At 41.1% G+C, this 21,016-nt stretch overlaps 1 protein-coding gene across 4 annotated transcripts in view; it reads left to right on the top strand.

Annotated features, from left to right (window-relative positions):
• MTRR (5-methyltetrahydrofolate-homocysteine methyltransferase reductase) overlaps positions 1 to 21,016 on the top strand; it is a 233,773-nt gene that overhangs the window by 126,125 nt on the left and 86,632 nt on the right. For all 4 annotated transcript variants that reach the window (XM_029590020.1, XM_029590021.1, XM_029590018.1 and 1 more), the window contains one exon: positions 4,868 to 4,910. In XM_029590020.1, coding sequence (XP_029445880.1) covers positions 4,868 to 4,910 — 43 coding nt within the window. The remainder of the gene's footprint in view (positions 1 to 4,867; positions 4,911 to 21,016) is intronic.

The raw sequence follows: 21,016 nt of genomic DNA on the forward strand, positions 1-21,016 counted from the left end.
CTGATCTATTAGTTAAAATTTGTAACCTATCATTAAAATCATCCATTGTACTTGAAGACTGGAGGGTGGCCAATGTAACCCCAATATTTAAAAAAGGCTCTAGGGTGATCCGGGTAACTATACACCAGTGAGTCTAACATCAGTGCCGGGAAAAATAGTGGAAACTATTCTCAAGATCAAAATCGTAGAGCATATAGAAAGACATGATTTAATGGAACACAGTCAACACGGATTTACCCAAGGGAAGTCTTGCCTAACAAATCTGCTTCATTTTTTTGAAGGGGTTAATAAACATGTGGATAAAGGTGAACCCGTAGATATAGTGTATTTGGATTTTCAGAAGGCGTTTGACAAAGTCCCTCATGAGAGGCTTCTACGAAAACTAAAAAGTCATGGGATAGGAGGCGATGTCCTTTCGTGGATTACAAACTGGTTAAAAGACAGGAAACAGAGAGTAGGATTAAATGGTCAATTTTCTCAGTGGAAAAGGGTAAACAGTGGAGTGCCTCAGGGATCTGTACTTGGACCAGTGCTTTTCAATATATATATATATATATATATATATATATATATATATATATATATATATATATATATGATCTGGAAAGGAATACAAGTGAGGTTATCAAATTTGCAGATGAGACAAAATTATTCAGAGTACTTAAATCACAAGCAGACTGTGATACATTACAGGAGGATCTTGCAAGACTGGAAGATTGGGCATCCAAATGGCAGATGAAATTTAATGTGGACAAGTGCAAGGTGTTGCATATAGGGAAAAATAACCCTTGCTGTAGTTACATGATGTTAGGTTCTATATTAGGAGCTACCACCCAGGAAAAAGATCTAGGCATCATAGTGGATAATACTTTAAAATCGTCGGCTCAGTGTGCTGCAGCAGTCAAAAAAGCAAACAGAATGTTAGGAATTATTAGGAAGGGAATGGTTAATAAAATGGAAAATGTCATAATGCCTCTATATCGCTCCATGGTGAGACCACACCTTGAATACTGTGTACAATTCTGGTTGCCACATCTCAAAAAAGATATAGTTGCGATGGAGAAGGTACAGAGAAGGGCAACCAAAATGATAAAGGGGATGGAACAGCTCCCCTATGAGGAAAGGATGAAGAGGTTAGGGCTGTTCAGCTTGGAGAAGAGACGGCTGAGGGGGGATATGATAGAGGTCTTTAAGATCATGAGAGGTCTTGAATGAGTAGATGTGACTCTGTTATTTACACTTTCGAATAATAGTAGGACTAGGGGACATTCCATGAAGTTAGCAAGTAGCACATTTAAGACTAATCTGAGAAAATTCTTTTTCACTCAATGCACAATAAAGCTCTGGAATCTGTTGCCAGAGGATGTGGTTAATGCAGTTAGTGTAGCTGGGTTCAAAAAAGGTTTGGATAAGTTCTTGGAGGAGAAGTTCATTAACGACTATTAATCAAGTTTACTAAGGGAATAGCCTCTGCTATTAATTGCATCAGTAGCATGGGATCTTCTTAGTGTTTGGATAATTGCCAGGTTCTTGTGGCAATTATCCTCTGTTGGAAACAGGATGCTGGGCTTGATGGACCCTTGGTCTGACCCAGCATGGCAATTTCTTATGTTCTTTACAGTCAGCGTTGCTTTCGCTTTGGAATCCAGTCTCTGAACCGTTTCATTTACCTCTCCCTCTTACGGATATGGCGCGCTCCAGTCTTGATTGGTGGCTTATCTCGGACAACTTATCCCGAGGAGTTCCCCTGGAGGTGCCCGAATGGACAATGGTGACCACGGACGCCAGCCTCTCCGGTTGGGGAGCGGTTTGCCTGAGGAAGTCGGTGCAGGGACAGTGGTCCCAGGAAGAATGTCAGTGGTTGATCAATCGACTGGAAACCAGGGCAGTGTGGTTAGCGTTGCAAGCGTTCCGCCCTCTCCTCCAGGGGAAGTCAGTTAGAATTCTTTTTGACAATGCAACCACGGTGGCTTATATCAGTCTCTCTCTAAGGTGGAACCAAGAGCCAGCCAGTGGCCACAGAAGCCCGGCAGCTGATCAGCTGGGCGGAGAAGCATTTAGTAAGTTTTGCAGCGAATCACATAGCAAAGTTAACAATGTTCAGGCGGACTTTCTCAGTCGACACCGCCTCGATCCCAGGGAATGGGAGCTCGCAGACTAAGCTTTCCAGCTCATATGCGACACATGGGGCGTACCCCGCATGGATCTCATGGCAATGTTTCAGAACACCAAAGCTCCGTGCTTCTTCGGTCGCTGCAGAGAAACAGGAGCAGAAGGGGTAGATGCCCTGGTGCTGCCCTGGCCGACCAACGTGCTGCTATACGTCTTTCCTCCTTGGCCGCTGATAGGCAAAGTGCTCAGGAGAGTGGAGATACACCCAGCAGAAGTCATCCTCGTAGCCCCAGAGTGGCTGAGACAGCCTTGGTTTGCGGACCTGGTCAATCTGGCAGTAGCGGGTCCCCTGCGGTTGCCACTGCTCCCGGACCTTCTCCATCAAGGGCCCTTGTGTTTGGAAGAGGTTGATCACTTTTGTCTAACGGCATGGCTTTTGAGAGGCGCTGCCTGAAGAGCAAAGGGTATTCAAATGCTGTGGTGGCAACACTTCTCCGGTCGCGCAGGACATCCACCAACCTCGCGTATGCGCGCGTGTGGAGAATCTTTGAATCTTGGTGCGTGGACTGGGCGATTGTTCCTACTCGGTCCTCAGTGTCGGATATTTTAGGTTTCTTACAATCTGGACTTGCCAAGGGCTTATCATGTAGTTCCCTGAGGGTTCAGGTGGCAGCTCTTGGTTGTTTGCGCAGTTCCATTCAAGGCGTAGTGTTGGCTGCTCACCCCGATGTGGCTCGTTTCCTAAAGGGGGCAAAACATTTACGTCCCCCGATCAGGCACCCTTGTCCTTCTTGGAATCTGAACTTGGTTCTCTCAGCTCTATGTACGGCGCACTTTGAGCCTCTGAAAATGGCTACAATAAAAGATATCACTTTAAAGGTGATTTTCCTTATCACTATCACATCTGTTCGCAGGGTATCTGTGCTCCAGGCTCTATCCTGTAGGGAGCCGTTTCTGAGAATTTCAGATCCTGGTGTATCCTTGCGGACGGTTCCTTCCTTTCTTCAGGAGGTGATGTCTGCTTTTCACGTGAATCTGTCAGTGGAGCTTCCATCGTTTCCCGGTTTGGCCCGGTCAGACCCTATGTCTAAAGACTTACGAAAGCTGGATGTTTGTCGGGTGTTGTTGCGTTATCTGGAAGTTACTAACGCATTTCGTGTGACGGACCGTCTTTTTGTGCTGTAGGCTGGTCCGAAATGAGGAAATATGGTATCTAAAACTACGATTTCACGATGGTTGAAAGAGGCTATAGGCTCGGCATATTTGCTGCATGGTAATCCTGTACCGTTTGGTCTTCGGGCTTATTCTACCAGTTCACAGGCGGCTTCTTGGGTGGAGTGTCAAATGGTCTCACCGCAGGAGATCTGCAGGGCGGCGACTTGGAAGTCTTTGCATACCTTTGCCAGACACTACAGACTGGATGTTCAGGCACCGGGTGAAGGAGGCTTTGGAGAATCAGTGCTTAGAGCGGGCCTCTCCAGGTCCCATCCAAGGTAAGAAAGCAATGGTACATCCCAGGAGTCTGGACTGATCCGGGTATGTACAGGGAAAGGAAAATTAGTTTATCTGATAATTTTCGTTCCTGTAGTACCCCAGATCATTCCAGAGTCCCGCCTGGGAAACGCATGGATGTAAGGGAGAGTCCACTCAGTTATTGATTGATTTGTTTTCAGATCTGCAGAAATTGAATTGACCGTCCTCAAGTGGCTCTACAGGTTCAGTTCCTAGGAGAGGGTTAAGTGAACCGGTTATTTCTTTTTCTTGTTGAAGGATTATTGTACATAGTTATGGTGGTTTTTTGAGAGCCATTCTGCTTTGACATTGAGTAATACTGCCGGACTGTAGGTGGCACCATCCTATATAAGGTGGAGTTTTGTTTTGCAAACTTCTGTCTCCATCTGCTGGAGTGGGAGCAAAACCCAGGAGTCTGGACTGATCCGTGGTACTACAGGAACGGAAATTATCAGGTAAGAAACTAATTTTCCTTTAAGGACTAGCCTATTGGTCCATCTATAATCATGTATACCTTATAGCCTATTGGTCCATCTATAATCATGTATATCTTATCATATAATCTTGCTCTAATTCTTTCCCCAGTTACATCAACCTTGTTGTAATGTAACTTTATGACCTCTTTGCACTTGTTAATGTTCCGTTTTACTTTTCGTTTTCACACCCCCTTGTTATATGTAAACCAGCATGATGTGATTTTTAATCATGAATGCCGGTATAGAAAAAAAAAAAAAATTGTGAGCAAGCATCTTTCGATGTGCTCGCATATGGAGTGGGCTGTGGACTATGCAACTGGGCAGCAGTGCATGTTGTGATTCCAACACACAGCCAAAACGTGACATGGTCTTGGTGCTGCTATAACTCTGATACAGCTGCTAGAAATGATCAGCAGTGCTTTACAGCAGTGGTCCCCAACCCTGTCCTGGGGGCTCACCAGCCAGTCAGGTTTTCAGGATATCCACAATGAATATGCATGAGAGAAAATTTGCATGTTATGTGTGCATGCAAATTTTCTCTCATGCATATTCATTGTGGATATCCTGAAAACCTGACTGGCTGGTGGGCCCCCAGGACAGGGTTGGGGACAACTGCTTTACAGCACCATCAAGAACCCCAGAAAACTTGCTTTGCACCATAGATGGAGGCCTATGAATTCAAACAGCTTCATCACCTTTTCTGCTGTAAATATGGTCCCCTTTCAGTGCCAAGTTAGTAATCGTTGTCTCTCTGTCTTTGTTTTCAGAACATCTTCCTAAACTACAAGCCAGGCCTTACTCAGCTGCAAGGTTTGCACATTTTCTTATTTATGAGACATATCATAAGAAAAGACATATATATTATTGCAGATAAGAAGGAGAGTTTGTTTCATGAAGCCAGAGACACATTTGAATGTTTTATTTTGACAGAGATTGTTTTCCTGAATGATGGAAAGTAATAAAATAGAGAAGGTATGCATTAAAGAGATTGCCATAAAATTATAGTTAATGTTTTCAGAAATTAAATTGGCTTTCATATCTCCTTAGGAGAAATAAATTGAATACTTTGTTACTGGTTACTGCTTTTTTATCATATATTTGTATTTTCTGTTGATATGCTATGCATTTTCCTTTTTGATTAGAAAATAGGGAATGAATGCATATTTGATATAGTTCAAATTACTTATTACAAGAAGGAGACAGCAGCTGATGACTCATCAAATTTTTGCCCTTGCCTCCGATGGTCATTAGGTATTTTATGTATCGAGGTAAGCAATTTGATCCTTTAGGCTGCACAGGCTAACCAAGATAAGGAAATGAAGCTCGTATGCAAGAATCCCATGGATATTCATTGTGGATGTTAGCATCCTACTCCTGATAAGAACATAAGATTTGCCATATGATCAGACCAAAGAGCTATTAAGTGCAGTATCCTGTTTCCAACAGTTGTCTAATCCAGGTTACAGTTATCTGTCAGGATCCCAGAAGATCGACAGATTCCATGCTGCTTATTCCAGGGATAAAGCAGTGGATTTCCCCAAGTCCACCTTAATAATGGTTTATAGACTTTTCCTCCAGGAACTTCTCCAAATCTTTTATAAACCCAGCTACACTAACAGCTTTCACCACATCCTCTGGCAACAAATTCCAGAGCTTAATTATGCGTTCAGTTAAAAAAATATATTTTCTACCTTTGTCTTAAATATAAAACCTAGTAACTTCATTGAATATCCCCTAGTCTTTGTCCTTTTTGAAAGTGTAAACAGCAGATTTGCGTTTACCCATGCCAATCTACTCATCATTTTATAGACTTTTATCATATCTCCCCTCAGTTCTCTCTTTTCCAAGCTGAAAACCCTAAACTTTTTAGTCTTTCCTCATAGGGGAATTGTTCCCCCCCCTCCCTTTATCATTTTGGTCACCCTTCTCTTTTTTTGAGATGCGGTGATCAGAATTTCATACAATACTTAAGGTGTGGTCACATTAAAGAGTGATACAGAAGTATTATGATACTCTGTTTTATTCTCCATTTCTTTCCTAATAATACCTAGCATTTTATTTACTTTCATAGCTGCTGCCGCACACTGAGTAGAAGATTTCAACATATCACTTCTATCCTTTTCCTTGGTGATGACTCCCTATGTGGAACCTTGCATTGTAGCTATAATTTGGGTTGTTCTTCCCTTTGTACAACATTTTGTACTTGTCCATTTTAAATTTATTTTGCCATTTGCATGCCCAGTCTCCCAGTTTTGCAAGGTCCTTTTGCAATTTCTCATAATCCTCTTCTGATTTAACACATATGAATAAATTTGTATACAGTGTATAATGTCTTTAAATTATTTTGTTTACTTCCAAATTCAGCTGCTATGGTTTGAGTCTAGTGTTGCTGATTTCTGATGGCCATTTGGTATGCCTCTTGGTAAGTGGTATATCCCAGTTAATTAGTTAAGTAAGCAGTCAACTAGTATATTTTGACTCTTAAGAAATGTTATCTTTTTCTTATCTTTTAAAATATAAAAATTGATTTTTTTACCATATGAAAGTTTGTAGTAAAGATCAGATGGAACAGTCTTCCACTGGAGACTGAGAGAAAAGAAGGCAAAAATGATAACAGAATTCAAGAAACCATTAGACAAGTACAGAGAAAACCCTCAGTGTGATAGGGAAGGAAGGTTAGAGCCAGAGATCAAGTAAGAGTCTGTGTTTGTATAATAGTTGGTGAGAATGGACAGACTATGTGGAAAGGCTGAAGAGGTTAGGACTGTTCAGCTTGGAGAAGAGACGGCTGAGGGGGGATATGATAGAGGTCTTTAAGATCATGAGAGGTCTTGAATGAGTAGATGTGAATTGGTTATTTACACTTTCGAATAATAGAAGGACTAGGGGGTATTCCATGAAGTTAGCAAGTAGCACATTTAAGACTAATCGGAGAAAATTATTTTTCACTCAATGCACAATAAAGCTCTGGAATTTGTTGCCAGAGGATGTGGTTAGTGCACTTAGTGTAGCTGGGTTCCAAAAAGGTTTGGATAAGTTCTTGGAGGAGAAATCCATTAGTGGCTATTAATCAAGTTTACTTAGGGAATAGTCACTGCTATTAATTGCATCAGTGGCATGGGATCTTCTTAGTGTTTGGGTACTTGCCAGGTTCTTGTGGCCTGGTTTGGTCTCTGTTGGAAACAGGATGCTGGGCTTGATGAACCCTTGGACTGACCCAGCATGGCAATTTCTTATGTTCTTAGATGGGCCTTGCAGTGTTTGCTGTTTTATTTCTCCGCTTCTAAAAGTTTTACAGAATATTTTTATTTATATAAAAAATGAAATGTTAGTCATCCACGGATTTACTCATCTTTTCCTTTTTTTTTTTTTAACTATTATTCTAATACCATGATGGCTTTATTTGTAATGCTCATTTCTGACTTCTGGTAGTTCTAAGGTTCCATAAGCCTTTTTTTTACAAATCCCATATCATTTTCCCATTTCTTTCACACTCTAAGCAGCTTGGACTGTCCTGGGCTAAGAATCACAGAGCACAACTCCCTACAGAGCTTGGTAGAAGTGCACTTTATGACCAGAAAGTTGGTGCTGCCCAACTGTGAAGATTAGGACTCCCCTTCCCCCCCCCCCCCCCCCCCCATGGGCTGCTTTCTCAGCATCTACAGCCTGGCAAGCCTAAGAAGCAGAGTCTAGGTGTACTCACCTTGGGTTCTAGGGACATCATGTTAAAGCATTAACGTGAAAATCAATTAATTGTGTGATATTGCCAGAAACCAACTTGCTGTTCTACATGTCATCCTGAGGTTTCATCTTCTCTTTAGCATTTTCCATTAAAATATTAATTTCTCTTTTAAAATTCAGCTCTGTGAGATGGGCTTACATTTTCTAATCAGGCTTTTTGGTTATTATGGAAGTCACAGAAGCGTTATCATATTACAACTAAGTATTACTGAATTTTGTTACAAATAATTAAGGGTATTAATATGGATGATTTGTTAGGCTTGACAGTATATTGGGGAAAATAATTCCAAAATTTTCATGAAAATGTTGCCAGTAATGTACTCAAAGCTGTAATTAAATTTAGGTACTAATTAATTTTAATAAACTTCCTACCAAAAGAAGTTTTATATCTGATAGTTAAGAAATCACAAAATGTGGTAACTCAGCTATCTTAGTAGGAGAAATTCATTTGCTGCATATGAGGGGTAGAGAGCAAGCCTGGCAAGCAAGGCAATCAACTGCAGTTTGTACATAGGACCTATTTCTGTTGGCATCCACAATTTCTGATCCCACGTTGATCTTTAAAAAAAAACATTGCAGGGTCTAGCTGCACTGCCATGCAGAAGACTGAGTTTAATTCTTGGCATGGTTTTTTCTCTGCTGCCTGACCTGGTCTGGGGCTGCTGCAGAGACAGAGTCTGCAGCTCTTGGGCCAATGCAATACAGTGCACTCAGCCGAGCGCACTGTATAACCCGCACTCCGACGTGGGTTTAATAGGAGCTAATGCACCCCCTAATGCAATAGGGGGATTAGCACCTATTTAACCTGCGTCGGACGCGGAGTGAATGCAGTAGCACTCATCACATGCAAATGCATGTGGATGAGGCTATTACTCACTCCGCATGCAAAAAAATAAATGTGCGTCTCAGACGCCTGGAGCAGGCGTTAATAGCTACGCACAGGTAAAAGAAGTACAGAAAAGCAGAAAAAAACTGCGTTTCTGTACTTCTTTTCTTAAGTTAAAAAAAAACAAACTAACCTCTGTAATGGTTTTCATAACTGGCTCTCTGCCAGTAATGAAAATGGCCGACGATACTGTCTTCATAACCAGCAGCTGCGGCAGGGTCGCGTTAGCAAGGAGGTGCTAAGGTCGCGCAAGTGACCCTAGCACCTCCTTGCTAGCATGACCCCCTAATTTGGGTATTGCATGGCGCCCCCTTTAGAAAAACGGGCGCTGACATTTCAGCGCCCGCTTTCCACGTTTTTTATTGCATCAGCCACCTTTTAGGTAAAGGAATCCCAGTCATTGCTCAACAGTGACGCATACTGGCCAGACTGAAACATACACACATACCAGGTTTTGGAGGAAATCATGATTTGTGACTCCTGACCACAGCTGTTACTGCCATGGCTGTGCTAAGGAAAGTTATAAATATAAGAGAAATACCTCAGGTTGTTGTGAATAATAGCTCATGGCCAATTCTGAATGAGCTGGAACCCCAATGAAGCATGAGAAAACTGCTGGCTCAAAAATACAATTAAAAAAAAAAGGCATTTCAGCCAAGTCTCTGAAGTCAGAATGCTTTTGAGAGTTACATTGGTAAAAATGGAAAGGTAGACATTCCATCCAGTGTGGTGAATAAGTCTGAAATTAAGTATTTTTCTTTGTGGTTTTTTTGGGTGCTTGCTTTCAGGTGTTTTGTACCCCAATGACATCTACTGAGCCTATTGGAGAGCTGTGTGTACTGCATGCAGCTCTCTGATAGGCTCTGCAGGAGGCTCGGCCAACCCTCAGGAAGGGAGCAAACCTTCTCTTCATGTGTCTCAAGCTTCAAGTCATTGAAAAATAACTTCTAATTTTAAAACAAGTTCTTATCCCTTATTTAAATTTCATTTTGCAGTATCAAGGCACCCCCACCCCTTGCTTAAGCTAAATCCCCTGGCAAGCTAAACAAATAAGGAAGTACCAGGTAATAATTTTGGTGGCAATGTCCACTAAAGCAGTACGAAAAAATGAGAAAACAAAACAGCAGGGTGAGAAAATGATGGAGGCATGTGGAAAAGAAGAGACAAATGGCCTACTTGAACAAATGATCTCCACACTGATGTATGCCGTTGTGCAAGTGATCGATCAGAAATTGGACCAAAACCTGGACAAATTATCGAACCAAGTGCAGATCATCCAGACTCAATTGAGTCATTCAATAATAGGATGGACACGGCAGAGGCACAAATGTGCTGCAATGAAGAAGAGGTGAATTTGTTACAGATAAAAATGAATATGCTCAAAAAACAATGAAAGAAAAATAGGAAAAATGAGAAGACCTGGAGAACAGGTCTAGGTGAAACAATATACACCTCATGGGAATCCTGAGAACTTTACAAGAAAAAGAATTCAGTGTAAAGCTTGAGAAATGGTTACCAGAAGCGCTGATGCTACCATCTTTACAAGACCATCTGCAAGTGGAGAAAGCACACAGATTGGGCCTGCGGCGGGAAAATATGCCAAAGCCGAGAGTGGTCATCGCACAAGTTCTAAACTGCTCATAAAGCAGAGCTTCTATGGAAGTTTAATAAAGTGAGAAGTTTGGAGTGTCAAGGAAGCAAGATCTTAATGTTCCAGGACTATTCTGCAGCGGTCTCGGCAAAAAGAAGGGCGTTCTCAGCCACATGTAAAGAACTGGTGAAAAAAACAGATAAAATTTGCCTTAACTTACCCAGCGAAGCTAAGAGTATGGCAAGATGGAAAAATGCTAATATTTGAATCAGTTAAGTCAGCACAAACATTTTTGGAAACAAAGCAGACTCATGAAGTAACAGATAGGAATGGAAAGAACAATGAAATCTACTGACAGATCAGGAAGAGGCTAATGGGAAATGACCAGAAGTATTTTCAAGAGATATAGAAACAGTAGAGCTATGAATAAAAGGAAAAAGAAAAGGAAAAATTAATCTATAGCAGACATATCCATATGCTATATAGTAAGAATTGAAACAATAGGGCAAAATTACAAGTGCAGAGCTATGTATGATAGAGCCTAGGAACCAAATGCTTACTAAGGAAAGTGAATAGGAAGATACTAAGTTTGTGCTACGTATTAAAGCTTGTGTCTTTGTGTTATGTTGGTCTGACCATGAGGGGGAATGTTGTTGTTAGGGGGCAGTACCTGAACACGTCAGTTGTACCTACTTGAGCTCCAATGCAGGAGTGGAAGGAAGAGAGGGAAGAAGGGAGGGAAGGGGTGGGGGGAGGGGGATAGATTGAGGGAAGGGAGAAAGGGAGAGGAGACGGAACTTGGGTATGCTTGGGAAGATATGAATATATTCATTTTAAAATGTATGCTGGTGTTGATGATAATTATTTTACTGAAAAGGGAAATAAGCTGTAGAAATGGATATTTCAGAGTGGCTACAATTGTTGTAGTGAAATGGAAGATAGCTAAAAGACTGAAACCGAAAATATCAATAATATGGGATCTCAGATAAAATGTGTTACATGTACAAAATATATTATGAGAATATGCACGTAAGTTTGAAAAGGGTCATCGTTCTGTGGAAAGAAAATAATAGAGTGGCGAAAACAAAAGATAAAAATAAGACAAAAATAAAATGTCAAATAGTGTTATTAGGGAAGGGACGTTTTGGTTATGTCATCATTCACTGCTATCCAATTCACATTCAAAAACCCCCTTTATGAATTATTTTCAATAAAATCTTTAAACACTCAATGGGTCACAAACTGTGAATCTTGTCATTCAAAATTCCAATGCTATTCATACAGGAGGCTGTCGGATCTGTGTATTGACCCAAACTGGCCTCACTGTTTAAATTGGAAAAATATTTTTGAAAGATGGAGGGCAGGTTTCATATATATGAGTTTAAAACCCCAACCAGGGTGAACTCAAATTTGTACATATAATCATAAACCGGACCTCCTCCATCCAATTTTTTAAGAAATGTGCAACCAGTTCAAACACCTATATCCATTTTCTTAGTGTGATTTTTCATTTTTTTCTCTTTTTTCTTTTTAAATATCATAAACAGCTGACTTCATGAAATAATTTTTAAAGTCCCGACTTATCTGGTAATAGTTGACAACCCGACGTAGCCACGTTTCTGGTCCGCGAACAGACCTTTCTTCAGGGGATGTTGTCCTGTTTCATAATCAGTCGGTGTACCAAACGTCCTCTGTTAGTGTTACATTCTTTTTTCAAAAAGACGCCATCACGCGTTCAGTGTTGTTGAGACGCTACCAACTAACCCTCTCTGCTTTTAAACCGGACACACAGATGATTAAACTGCCAATCACAACGCTCGTTGCTGTAATGTAGTGACGTAATTGGTAAATTCATTTAAAACCCACTACGGTGCTCCATTCAGATCCCGGGGGGTGGAGAATAACAAACACGTCATAACGTATAAGTCTAAATCAATGAAATCCATTCTAGCTCTTCATTCAAACCCGAAGGTGCCTGTGTCTTAAGCGTAAAAATCCAAAAAGCTTCACGCTTATTTAGTAACCTTTCCCGATCACCACCTCTCAGAGATATTGGCACATGATCAATGACATGTACCGACCACATACCGTTCACCTTTTGAGTCTCGCATTTCAATACATCGCTTCATACGTAAATTGAATTTACGATTATATTTTGCTCAGGCTGAAATAGGAACTAATCAAGACATGTCGTTAGTTCGTCCTAAATCAAGGTGGCATCCACCAGGTCCTATGGATTCTCACATTAAAACATTTGAACAACTTGTTTTACAAGATCTAGGTGCTTTTGAATCCCAAGAACATCATTGGAAGAATAACTTGTCATCCCCTCTCAGAATGGCTTTACAATCTTTGGAAAAGAATGAACAACTTATTATAAAACCGGCAGATAAGGGTGGGGGAGTGGTGGTTCAAGATAGATCGGTGTATGAGGAGGCATTGTTGCAACATTTGAATGACACCAAATTTTACCAAAAAATGTCTTCGGATCCCACTCAAACAGTATCATCTATCTTGCAAAGTATTGTTGATTCGGCGTCAGGTTTAACTGACAAAGAAAAAAAATTTTTGCTTGTACAACATCCGAGGTTACCAGTCATATATTCTTTGCCAAAGATACATAAAGATTTGGTTAAACCCCCTATTCGCCCCATAGTATCTCTAAATGACTCGGTGCTGGAAGCTCCTGCCATATTAATTGATAAAAGTTTACAACCTTATGTGACACAAGCAGAATCTTACATTAAGGATACAATACATTTATTGCAAAAACTTCAGTCAACACATTTGGATGTATCTTGCAATTATTTGTTGGTCACATTAGACATTACCGCATTATACACCAATATTCCTCAAACACAAGCGTTTGAGATGATTTCACAATGTTTAATGCAGCGAATAGATCATCATCGTATACCCACAAACGTGATTCTACAATTGTTAGATACTGTTTTGCATCATAATTATTTTATGTTTAAATCCGAGATTTTTTTACAGACTCATGGTATCCCAATGGGTTCCCCATTGGCACCGACGACAGCAAATATTTATGTAATGAAATTTGAGGAGAATGTCATTTATAAAGCTACATGGTGGCAGGAAATTGCCTTATGGGTCAGGTATATAGATGATATACTGATGGTATGGCGGGGTACACCACAACAACTTACATCATTTTTTGAGTGGTTAAATGAGCAAAATTCTCATTTAAAATTCACGATGCAGAGTTCATCATCTCATATTGCATTTCTTGACGTTCAAATTTTTTTGGAAAATGGGTCATTTAGAACCACTATGCATCGGAAACCGACCGATAAAAATAACTTGTTGAAATTTCACAGCCACCACCCCCATTCCTTTAAATGCGGGTTGCCTGCTAGCCAGTTTTTTCGCGCTAAACGCATTTGTTCCACCACGCATGACTTTGAACTGCAAGCATCTTTACTTAGGAAAAGATTTTTGGAGCGAGGGTATCCACAATCAGCGATCAAGAAGGCCTACAAACGGGCCAAATACTCTGATAGACAGAGTCTTTTGCAATATAAGCCCTCCAAACAAGATCCACAGCTTGTCTGTGTACTCAAACATTCAGTGGCTACCAGTGCCATTTCTACATCAATACGCCGTCATTGGCACATATTGGCTCTCCATGATATTTTCAAGGATACACCATTGATTGTTACTACCCAGGGAGTTAACATCAAAGACAAGTTAGTACATGCACAGTGCTCAATGTCATCAGAGGAATCACCTGAAGGACATAGATGTTGTGGACAGTGTCCTCATTGTATCAACAGTATTGATGGTCAGATGTGGCAAGAACCGATTACAGGCTATCGTGTCTACCGTAAATTTGATACTACCTGTAATTCTGATCACGTTGTTTACGCAATTATTTGCCCATGTCCTCGTGTATATGTGGGTAGGACTACCCGCAAATTAAGAATAAGACTCAATGAACATAAGTCAAAATTGAATACAGCTACGTTGTCAGCTCCCATAGTCACGCATTGTGTACAGCAAGGTCATTTATTTAGTGCATTAAAATGGTCTGTCATTGATCATGTGCCAATATCTCTGAGAGGTGGTGATCGGGAAAGGTTACTAAATAAGCGTGAAGCTTTTTGGATTTTTACGCTTAAGACACAGGCACCTTCGGGTTTGAATGAAGAGCTAGAATGGATTTCATTGATTTAGACTTATACGTTATGACGTGTTTGTTATTCTCCACCCCCCGGGATCTGAATGGAGCACCGTAGTGGGTTTTAAATGAATGGAGCACCGTAATGGGCTTTAAATGAATTTACCAATTACGTCACTACATTACAGCAACGAGCGTTGTGATTGGCAGTTTAATCATCTGTGTGTCCGGTTTAAAAGCAGAGAGGGTTAGTTGGTAGCGTCTCAACAACACTGAACGCGTGATGGCGTCTTTTTGAAAAAAGAATGTAACACTAACAGAGGACGTTTGGTACACCGACTGATTATGAAACAGGACAACATCCCCTGAAGAAAGGTCTGTTCGCGGACCAGAAACGTGGCTACGTCGGGTTGTCAACTATTACCAGATAAGTCGGGACTTTAAAAATTATTTCATGAAGTCAGCTGTTTATGATATTTAAAAAGAAAAAAGAGAAAAAAATGAAAAATCACACTAAGAAAATGGATATAGGTGTTTGAACTGGTTGCACATTTCTTAAAAAATTGGATGGAGGAGGTCCGGTTTATGATTATATGTACAAATTTGAGTTCACCCTGGTTGGGGTTTTAAACTCATATATATGAAACCTGCCCTCCATCTTTCAAAAATGTTTTTCCAATTTAAACAGTGAGGCCAGTTTGGGTCAATACACAGATCCGACAGCCTCCTGTATGAATAGCTTTGGAATTTTGAATGACAAGATTCACAGTTTGTGACCCATTGAGTGTTTAAAGATTTTATTGAAAATAATTCATAAAGGGGGTTTTTGAATGTGAATTGGATAGTATATTGCAACTCCCCAAAAAATTTCTTTGGGTGCTTGTTTCTATTAGGTATCATTCACTGCTATACATTCTAATTCCCCCATCTTACGTCTTAGACTTCTGGCATTAGCATACAAACATTTCAAAGTGTGTTTATTGTTTATATTTTCATTCTGCTTTTTAATTGATAGGGATAAGTTAGAATTTTTTAGCTCAGGTGAGTTTTTAGTTACAGGCACTTGTACTACTTTTCTTATTATTGGAACCTCACTGTCGGGATGCCGTAATTCTAATGCATCATTAGTATCCTTTGAAGATACATCTCTCCGAACCATGCACTGCTGAGCGACTGTCGACTTTCCCTTTGTTCTTCTTTAAAAGCTGCTCTCTCTCTTTTTTAAAGGTTAGCACCAGCAGTCTGGTTCCACCCTGGTTAAGGTAGAGCCCATCCCTTCGGAAGAGACTTCCCCTTCCCCAAAAGGTTCCCCAGTTCCTTACAAAATGGAATCCCTCTTCCTTGCACCATCGTCTCATCCAAGCATTGAGACTCCAGAGCTCTGCCTGCTTCTGGGGACCTGCGCGTGCAACAGGAAGCATTTCAGAGAATGCTACCCTGGAGGTTCTGGATTTAAGCTTTCTATGTAAGAGCCTAAATTTGGCTTCCAGAACCTCCCTCCCACATTTTCCTTTGTCACTGGTGCCCACATGTACCACGACAGCTGGCTTCTCCCTAGCACTGTCTAAAATCCTATCTAGGTGAAGTGTGAGGTCCGCCACCTTTGCACCAGGTAGGCATGTTACCAGGCGATCCTCATGCCCACCAGCCAACCAGCTGTCTACATTCCTAATAATCGAATCACCAACTATGACTGCCGACCTAACCCTTCCCTCCTGGGCAGTAGGCCTTGGAGACACATCCTTGGTGCGAAAGGACAATGCACCAACTGGAGAGCTGGTCCTTGCTACAGGGTCCTTTCCTGCTGCGCCAGGTTGATGCTCTCCGATCATGAGACCTTCTTCCTCCAAGGCAGCACCAGGGCTGCCAGTCTGAAGTTGGGACTTGGCTACTATGTCCCTGAAGGTCTCATCTAGATTATATTTTTGTTCTAAAACATCCTTTGGGTATTGCTCTAAAGCAGAGATTGAACTGTTGATTATATCGGACCATTGTCCAGTATCATATGTAATGGAGATAGGGTTACCAAGGTCAAATAATAACACTTGGAAAATGCCAGTGCACGCAAGGGGGGGGTTTAGATTTGTGCAAGTTTCGCGCAGCGACACCGTGTAGCCTTCCCCAGTTCCCTCCCAGTCCGCTCCAATTAAGGAGCTTACTGGGAGGGAGCATCCCTACCCCCTACTTTAACCTCCCTTCCCCTTCCCCTCTCCCCAACCCCTAATTCCTACCTTTTTCCTTTTTTATCTTTTTACTTCGCACTTACTTCAGTTTGGGCCCGGAAGTAAGTTGCGCACACCGGCCCACCTGCCCAGGACACGCCCCCCTGCCCGCCCTTTCCAAGAGGCCTGGCAGTTCTGCTTGTGGCCAGGTCCCTTTGAAGATGCACGCGGTGCGCGCAAGGCCTGGCCTTGCGCGTAATCCCCATTTTTAATGCACGCGGGGGATTTAAAATTTGGCCAATAATGAGTAATCTAGATCTTAAGCCATATTATTCTGAGAAACTGCAAAGGTAATATTAAGAGGGGAAATAATTAGATATACTAAACGGAAAAGGAGGGAACTAGATAGGGATGTTTTAGAGCTTGCAAATAACGTAAAAGAGGCAAAAAGAGTTTTTGAGAATTTGAATTTAGAAACGGATAAGCAAATATTCTGATCCCTTCAAAACATTCTCAATAATAGAATACATCAAAGAGCGAACTCATCGATGATAGCTCTTAGACATTTGGGGGTAAATTTTTAAAGAGCTGCGCGGGCATCCATGTGCATGCAGTTCCCGGCATGCGCACGTGGATGTACCAATTTTATAGCATACTCGCATCGCCGCACACATGTTATAAAATCTGATACCAGCACGCACATGCGTGCCCGATTTTATATTGACATGCACGCAAGGAGGGGTATTTTATAAAAAATGCGTGTTGACGTGATCGGGCCTTTGCCCAGTTCTCACCCAGTCTGCTGCAATAAAGGAGCAGACTGGGAGGGAACTTCCCTATCCCCCTACCTATCCTTCCTCCCTTTTCTCCTCTTCTCCCCGACTGCAAAACCAACCCTAACTTCACAAAATTTTTTTGTTTTGGAACTTACCTGCTTGATGGAGGAGCAGTAAGTTCTGCATGCTGGCGCGTTCTTCACTGTGACAGCGTCTAATGGTTCTGTCCTGGCCAGCCCCTGTCTCACCTCCAACCCGCTGCTTTAAAAAAAACATTGTGTATGTACCAGGGATATGCACGTGGCCGCAAGCATTTGAAAATGTGTGTGCAGCCTGACCACACATGTATTCCCTCGTATTGGCGCACACCGGGCTTTAAAAATCTGCCCAAAATATATGTCCATGGCACTAAAGTAGGTAAGTTGTTGGCAAAGTTGGTTAAGCCCAAATCAGGGGCCTCATTCATTACTACAATGAAAGATAGAGATGGGAAAATTGTATCATCTTCAGATGAAATTGGGGAAATCTTTAAGGAATATTATAAATCTCTGTATTTGAAAGAGAATACTGATGTAGAAGAAAGGGAGAAATATTTAAAGGATATCAATTTACCATCAATAATGGGTTATCATTTGGAATTTTTAAATCATCCAATAAATGAAGTAGAAATCAATGCAGCAATAACCGAGCTTAAGCCTTTAAAAGCTCTGGGGCCTGATGACATGACTGCTTTATTTTATAAGTCATTGGACCTGGAGGTAGTGGAGCCATTAAAAAATTTATTTACAGAGATGATGAAGGCAAAATGTCGGAAACTATGAAAATGGTGCATATTAGTGTGTACCCAAGCCGGGGACAGATCCACAGTTAGCTTCTTCATATTGAATTATTTCTCTTCTGAATTTTGACATGAAATTATTTGCAAAAATCCTAGCAAATCGATTAAAAATAATCTTGCCAGACATAATATCAATAGGTCAAGCAGGATTTGTTAGGGGGAGGAAACCCAGTATTAATAATCGTAGATTAGCAGTACTTCAGACCCTATGTGCATGAATGGGAGCGAAGGATCTGGTTCTATTTGGATTTGATGTGGAAAAAGCATTTGATAGGATTGATTGGTTGTTCCTGGAAAGAGTATTAGAAACTATGGGATTTCAGGGGTTTATTAAAGAGGTGATTCAGGTGTTATATAGTAATCCCCATCAGATGTTATATAGTAATCCCCATCATTTTGCTTAGAGGCACTAGACAGGGGTGCCTACTCTACCCACTACTTATAATATCTCTTGAGCCATTAATCAAAGTGTTAGAAGAATACCACCAGGGTATTGAAGTAATTAAGTGTAAAAAACTTCCATCGGTGCTCCTGTTTGCTGATGACATTGCTTTTCCTGCCTGAGGCAAGATGGCATCTGGAAGCAATATTTCATATGTTTAGCCGGTATGGAAGTTTCTCTGGATTCAAAATTAACAAAGACAAATCAGAAGCGTTACATCTATCAGGAATGCTGGAGGGGTCCTGGGAAGGGTTTCCGCTACAATGGGCAAGGTAGAAACTGAAATATCTAGGGGTATATATCCATAGAGCTTTATTGAATTGGTATAATAGTAATGTAGATCCAATTATAACAATATTTAAAAATAAAATCCAGGCTTGGATGGTGCTACTGCTGAATATACTGGGAAGAACAACAATGATAAAGATGATATTACTTCCAAAACTTATGTACATATTGCAAATGATGCCAATAATTTATTTATTTTATTTATTTTGCATTTTTTATATACCGACAACCGTTTGCACATCGTATCAGTTTACACAAAACTTGAACTCTGACAGGGAACTGTCAGTTAGGCATTGCCTTTACAAGGAACCAAGTTAAATATAGGGAAACAGGACTTTAATACAGGAGTAGGATAACAGGGAGGTGCGAGAGTATTGTCTGGGGAGACTGGATTAACTATAAAATTATAACCAAACTTCTATGTACAATATATACAAGTGGGTTAGGGACAAGAGGTGAAAAACAGGTGGGGGGGGGGGGGCGGGGGTAGAGGAAAGGCTAGGAGGAGAAAGTGATTAGGGGAGGGAGAGGGATCTATTAATGTTCCAGGAGTGCAGAGGGAGGAAAATACGCTATGTCATCAACAGGGTTGGTTACACTGAAGTATTTTGTCTTCAGTGGGGGTTGGTGTCGGATGGGAAGGCCTGTCGAAATAGCCATGTTTTCAGTTTCTTTTTAAACTTGGGTGTGGAGGTTTCGGTACGCAGGTCTGGAGGCATGGAGTTCCAAAGTGAGGGGCAGGCAAGGGAGAAGGCCCTCTTGGTGGTGGAGGTAAGTTTGGTGGATTTGATAGGTGGCAGGTGTAGCATTCCTTGATGAGAGATACGGGTTGGACGTGTGGAGGTGCGTATCATGAGGGGAGGATTGAGCCAGTGGATGTTTTCATGTATGATACTTTTATGAATGAGGGATAGGTTTTGTAAAGGATTTGTGATTTAATTGGTAGCCAATGTAATTCGATGAGGGTTGGTGTGATATGGTCTCTCTTTCTGGAGTTTGTGAGGATGCGAGCAGAGGCGTTTTGTAGGAGTTGTAAAGGTTTAATAGAAGTTGAGGGGAGTCCGAGGAGAAGGGCATTACAGTAGTCTAACTTAGAAAAAATGATTGATTGTAGGACTGTGCGAAAGTCAGAGAAGTGGAGAAGAGGACGTAGTTTTCTTATTGTTTGCAGTTTAAAATAGCAGTCACTGAGGATGGATTTGATGAAAGGTTTCAGGGTAAGCTGATTGTCGATTAGGACACCCAAGCTTCGCGTGTGGGTAGGGATGGTGGTGGAAGTAAAGGATGGGGGAATGGAAGGTAACGGGTGTTGAGAAGAGATGATGAGGAGTTCAGTTTTTAGAAGGTTAAGGGCTAGATGCATGTCAGTGAGAAGTTGTTTAATGGAGGATAAGCATGATTCCCAATTTTGGAGAGTATCCAATAATGCTAAAGAAGAAAGATCTTCAGATTTTACATAGAATATGTTCTACCTTTAAATGGAGCGGGAAGAGGGCACGTATGCCTGTCTCAAAGCTGGCAGTTCCAATCGAGGATGTTGGATTGGGACTTCCTAACATGAGGTATTACAACATGGGATGCATGATGCGGGCCTTATGTGACTGGATAAGTAGCTCTAATGTATACGCTGACCTTCATTTAAAGCAGCTGATAGTGGCACCATTAGACCTACGATATGTACTACATGCCCAGGCAGAGAAGTTATCTCCACATATGCGTTCAAATGTATTAATGAATAGTATATGCTAAGTTTAGAGAAGGCTAAGATAACAATTAAACTTACCATGGGAATTCTCTCTCTGGTTACCTATTTGTTGAACCCCTGATTTTCTCCCAGGGCAACAAACCAGATGCTTCCAAGATTTAAAGAAGCGAAATAATGATAATTTAAGTTTTTTTGTTAATGCTCAAAATGGTGTTATATATAGCTTTGACAAATGTCAGGAATCACCGGGGTGACAGAAATGGGACTTTATGACTTATAAACAACTGTAGAGTTATATATCCTTGGTGCTATCAAAACCAGGGATGCAGCTTTTTTTTTTTTGTTT

Source organism: Rhinatrema bivittatum, chromosome 2 (assembly GCF_901001135.1).
Source record: "Rhinatrema bivittatum chromosome 2, aRhiBiv1.1, whole genome shotgun sequence".
Classification (NCBI taxonomy): domain Eukaryota; kingdom Metazoa; phylum Chordata; class Amphibia; order Gymnophiona; family Rhinatrematidae; genus Rhinatrema; species Rhinatrema bivittatum.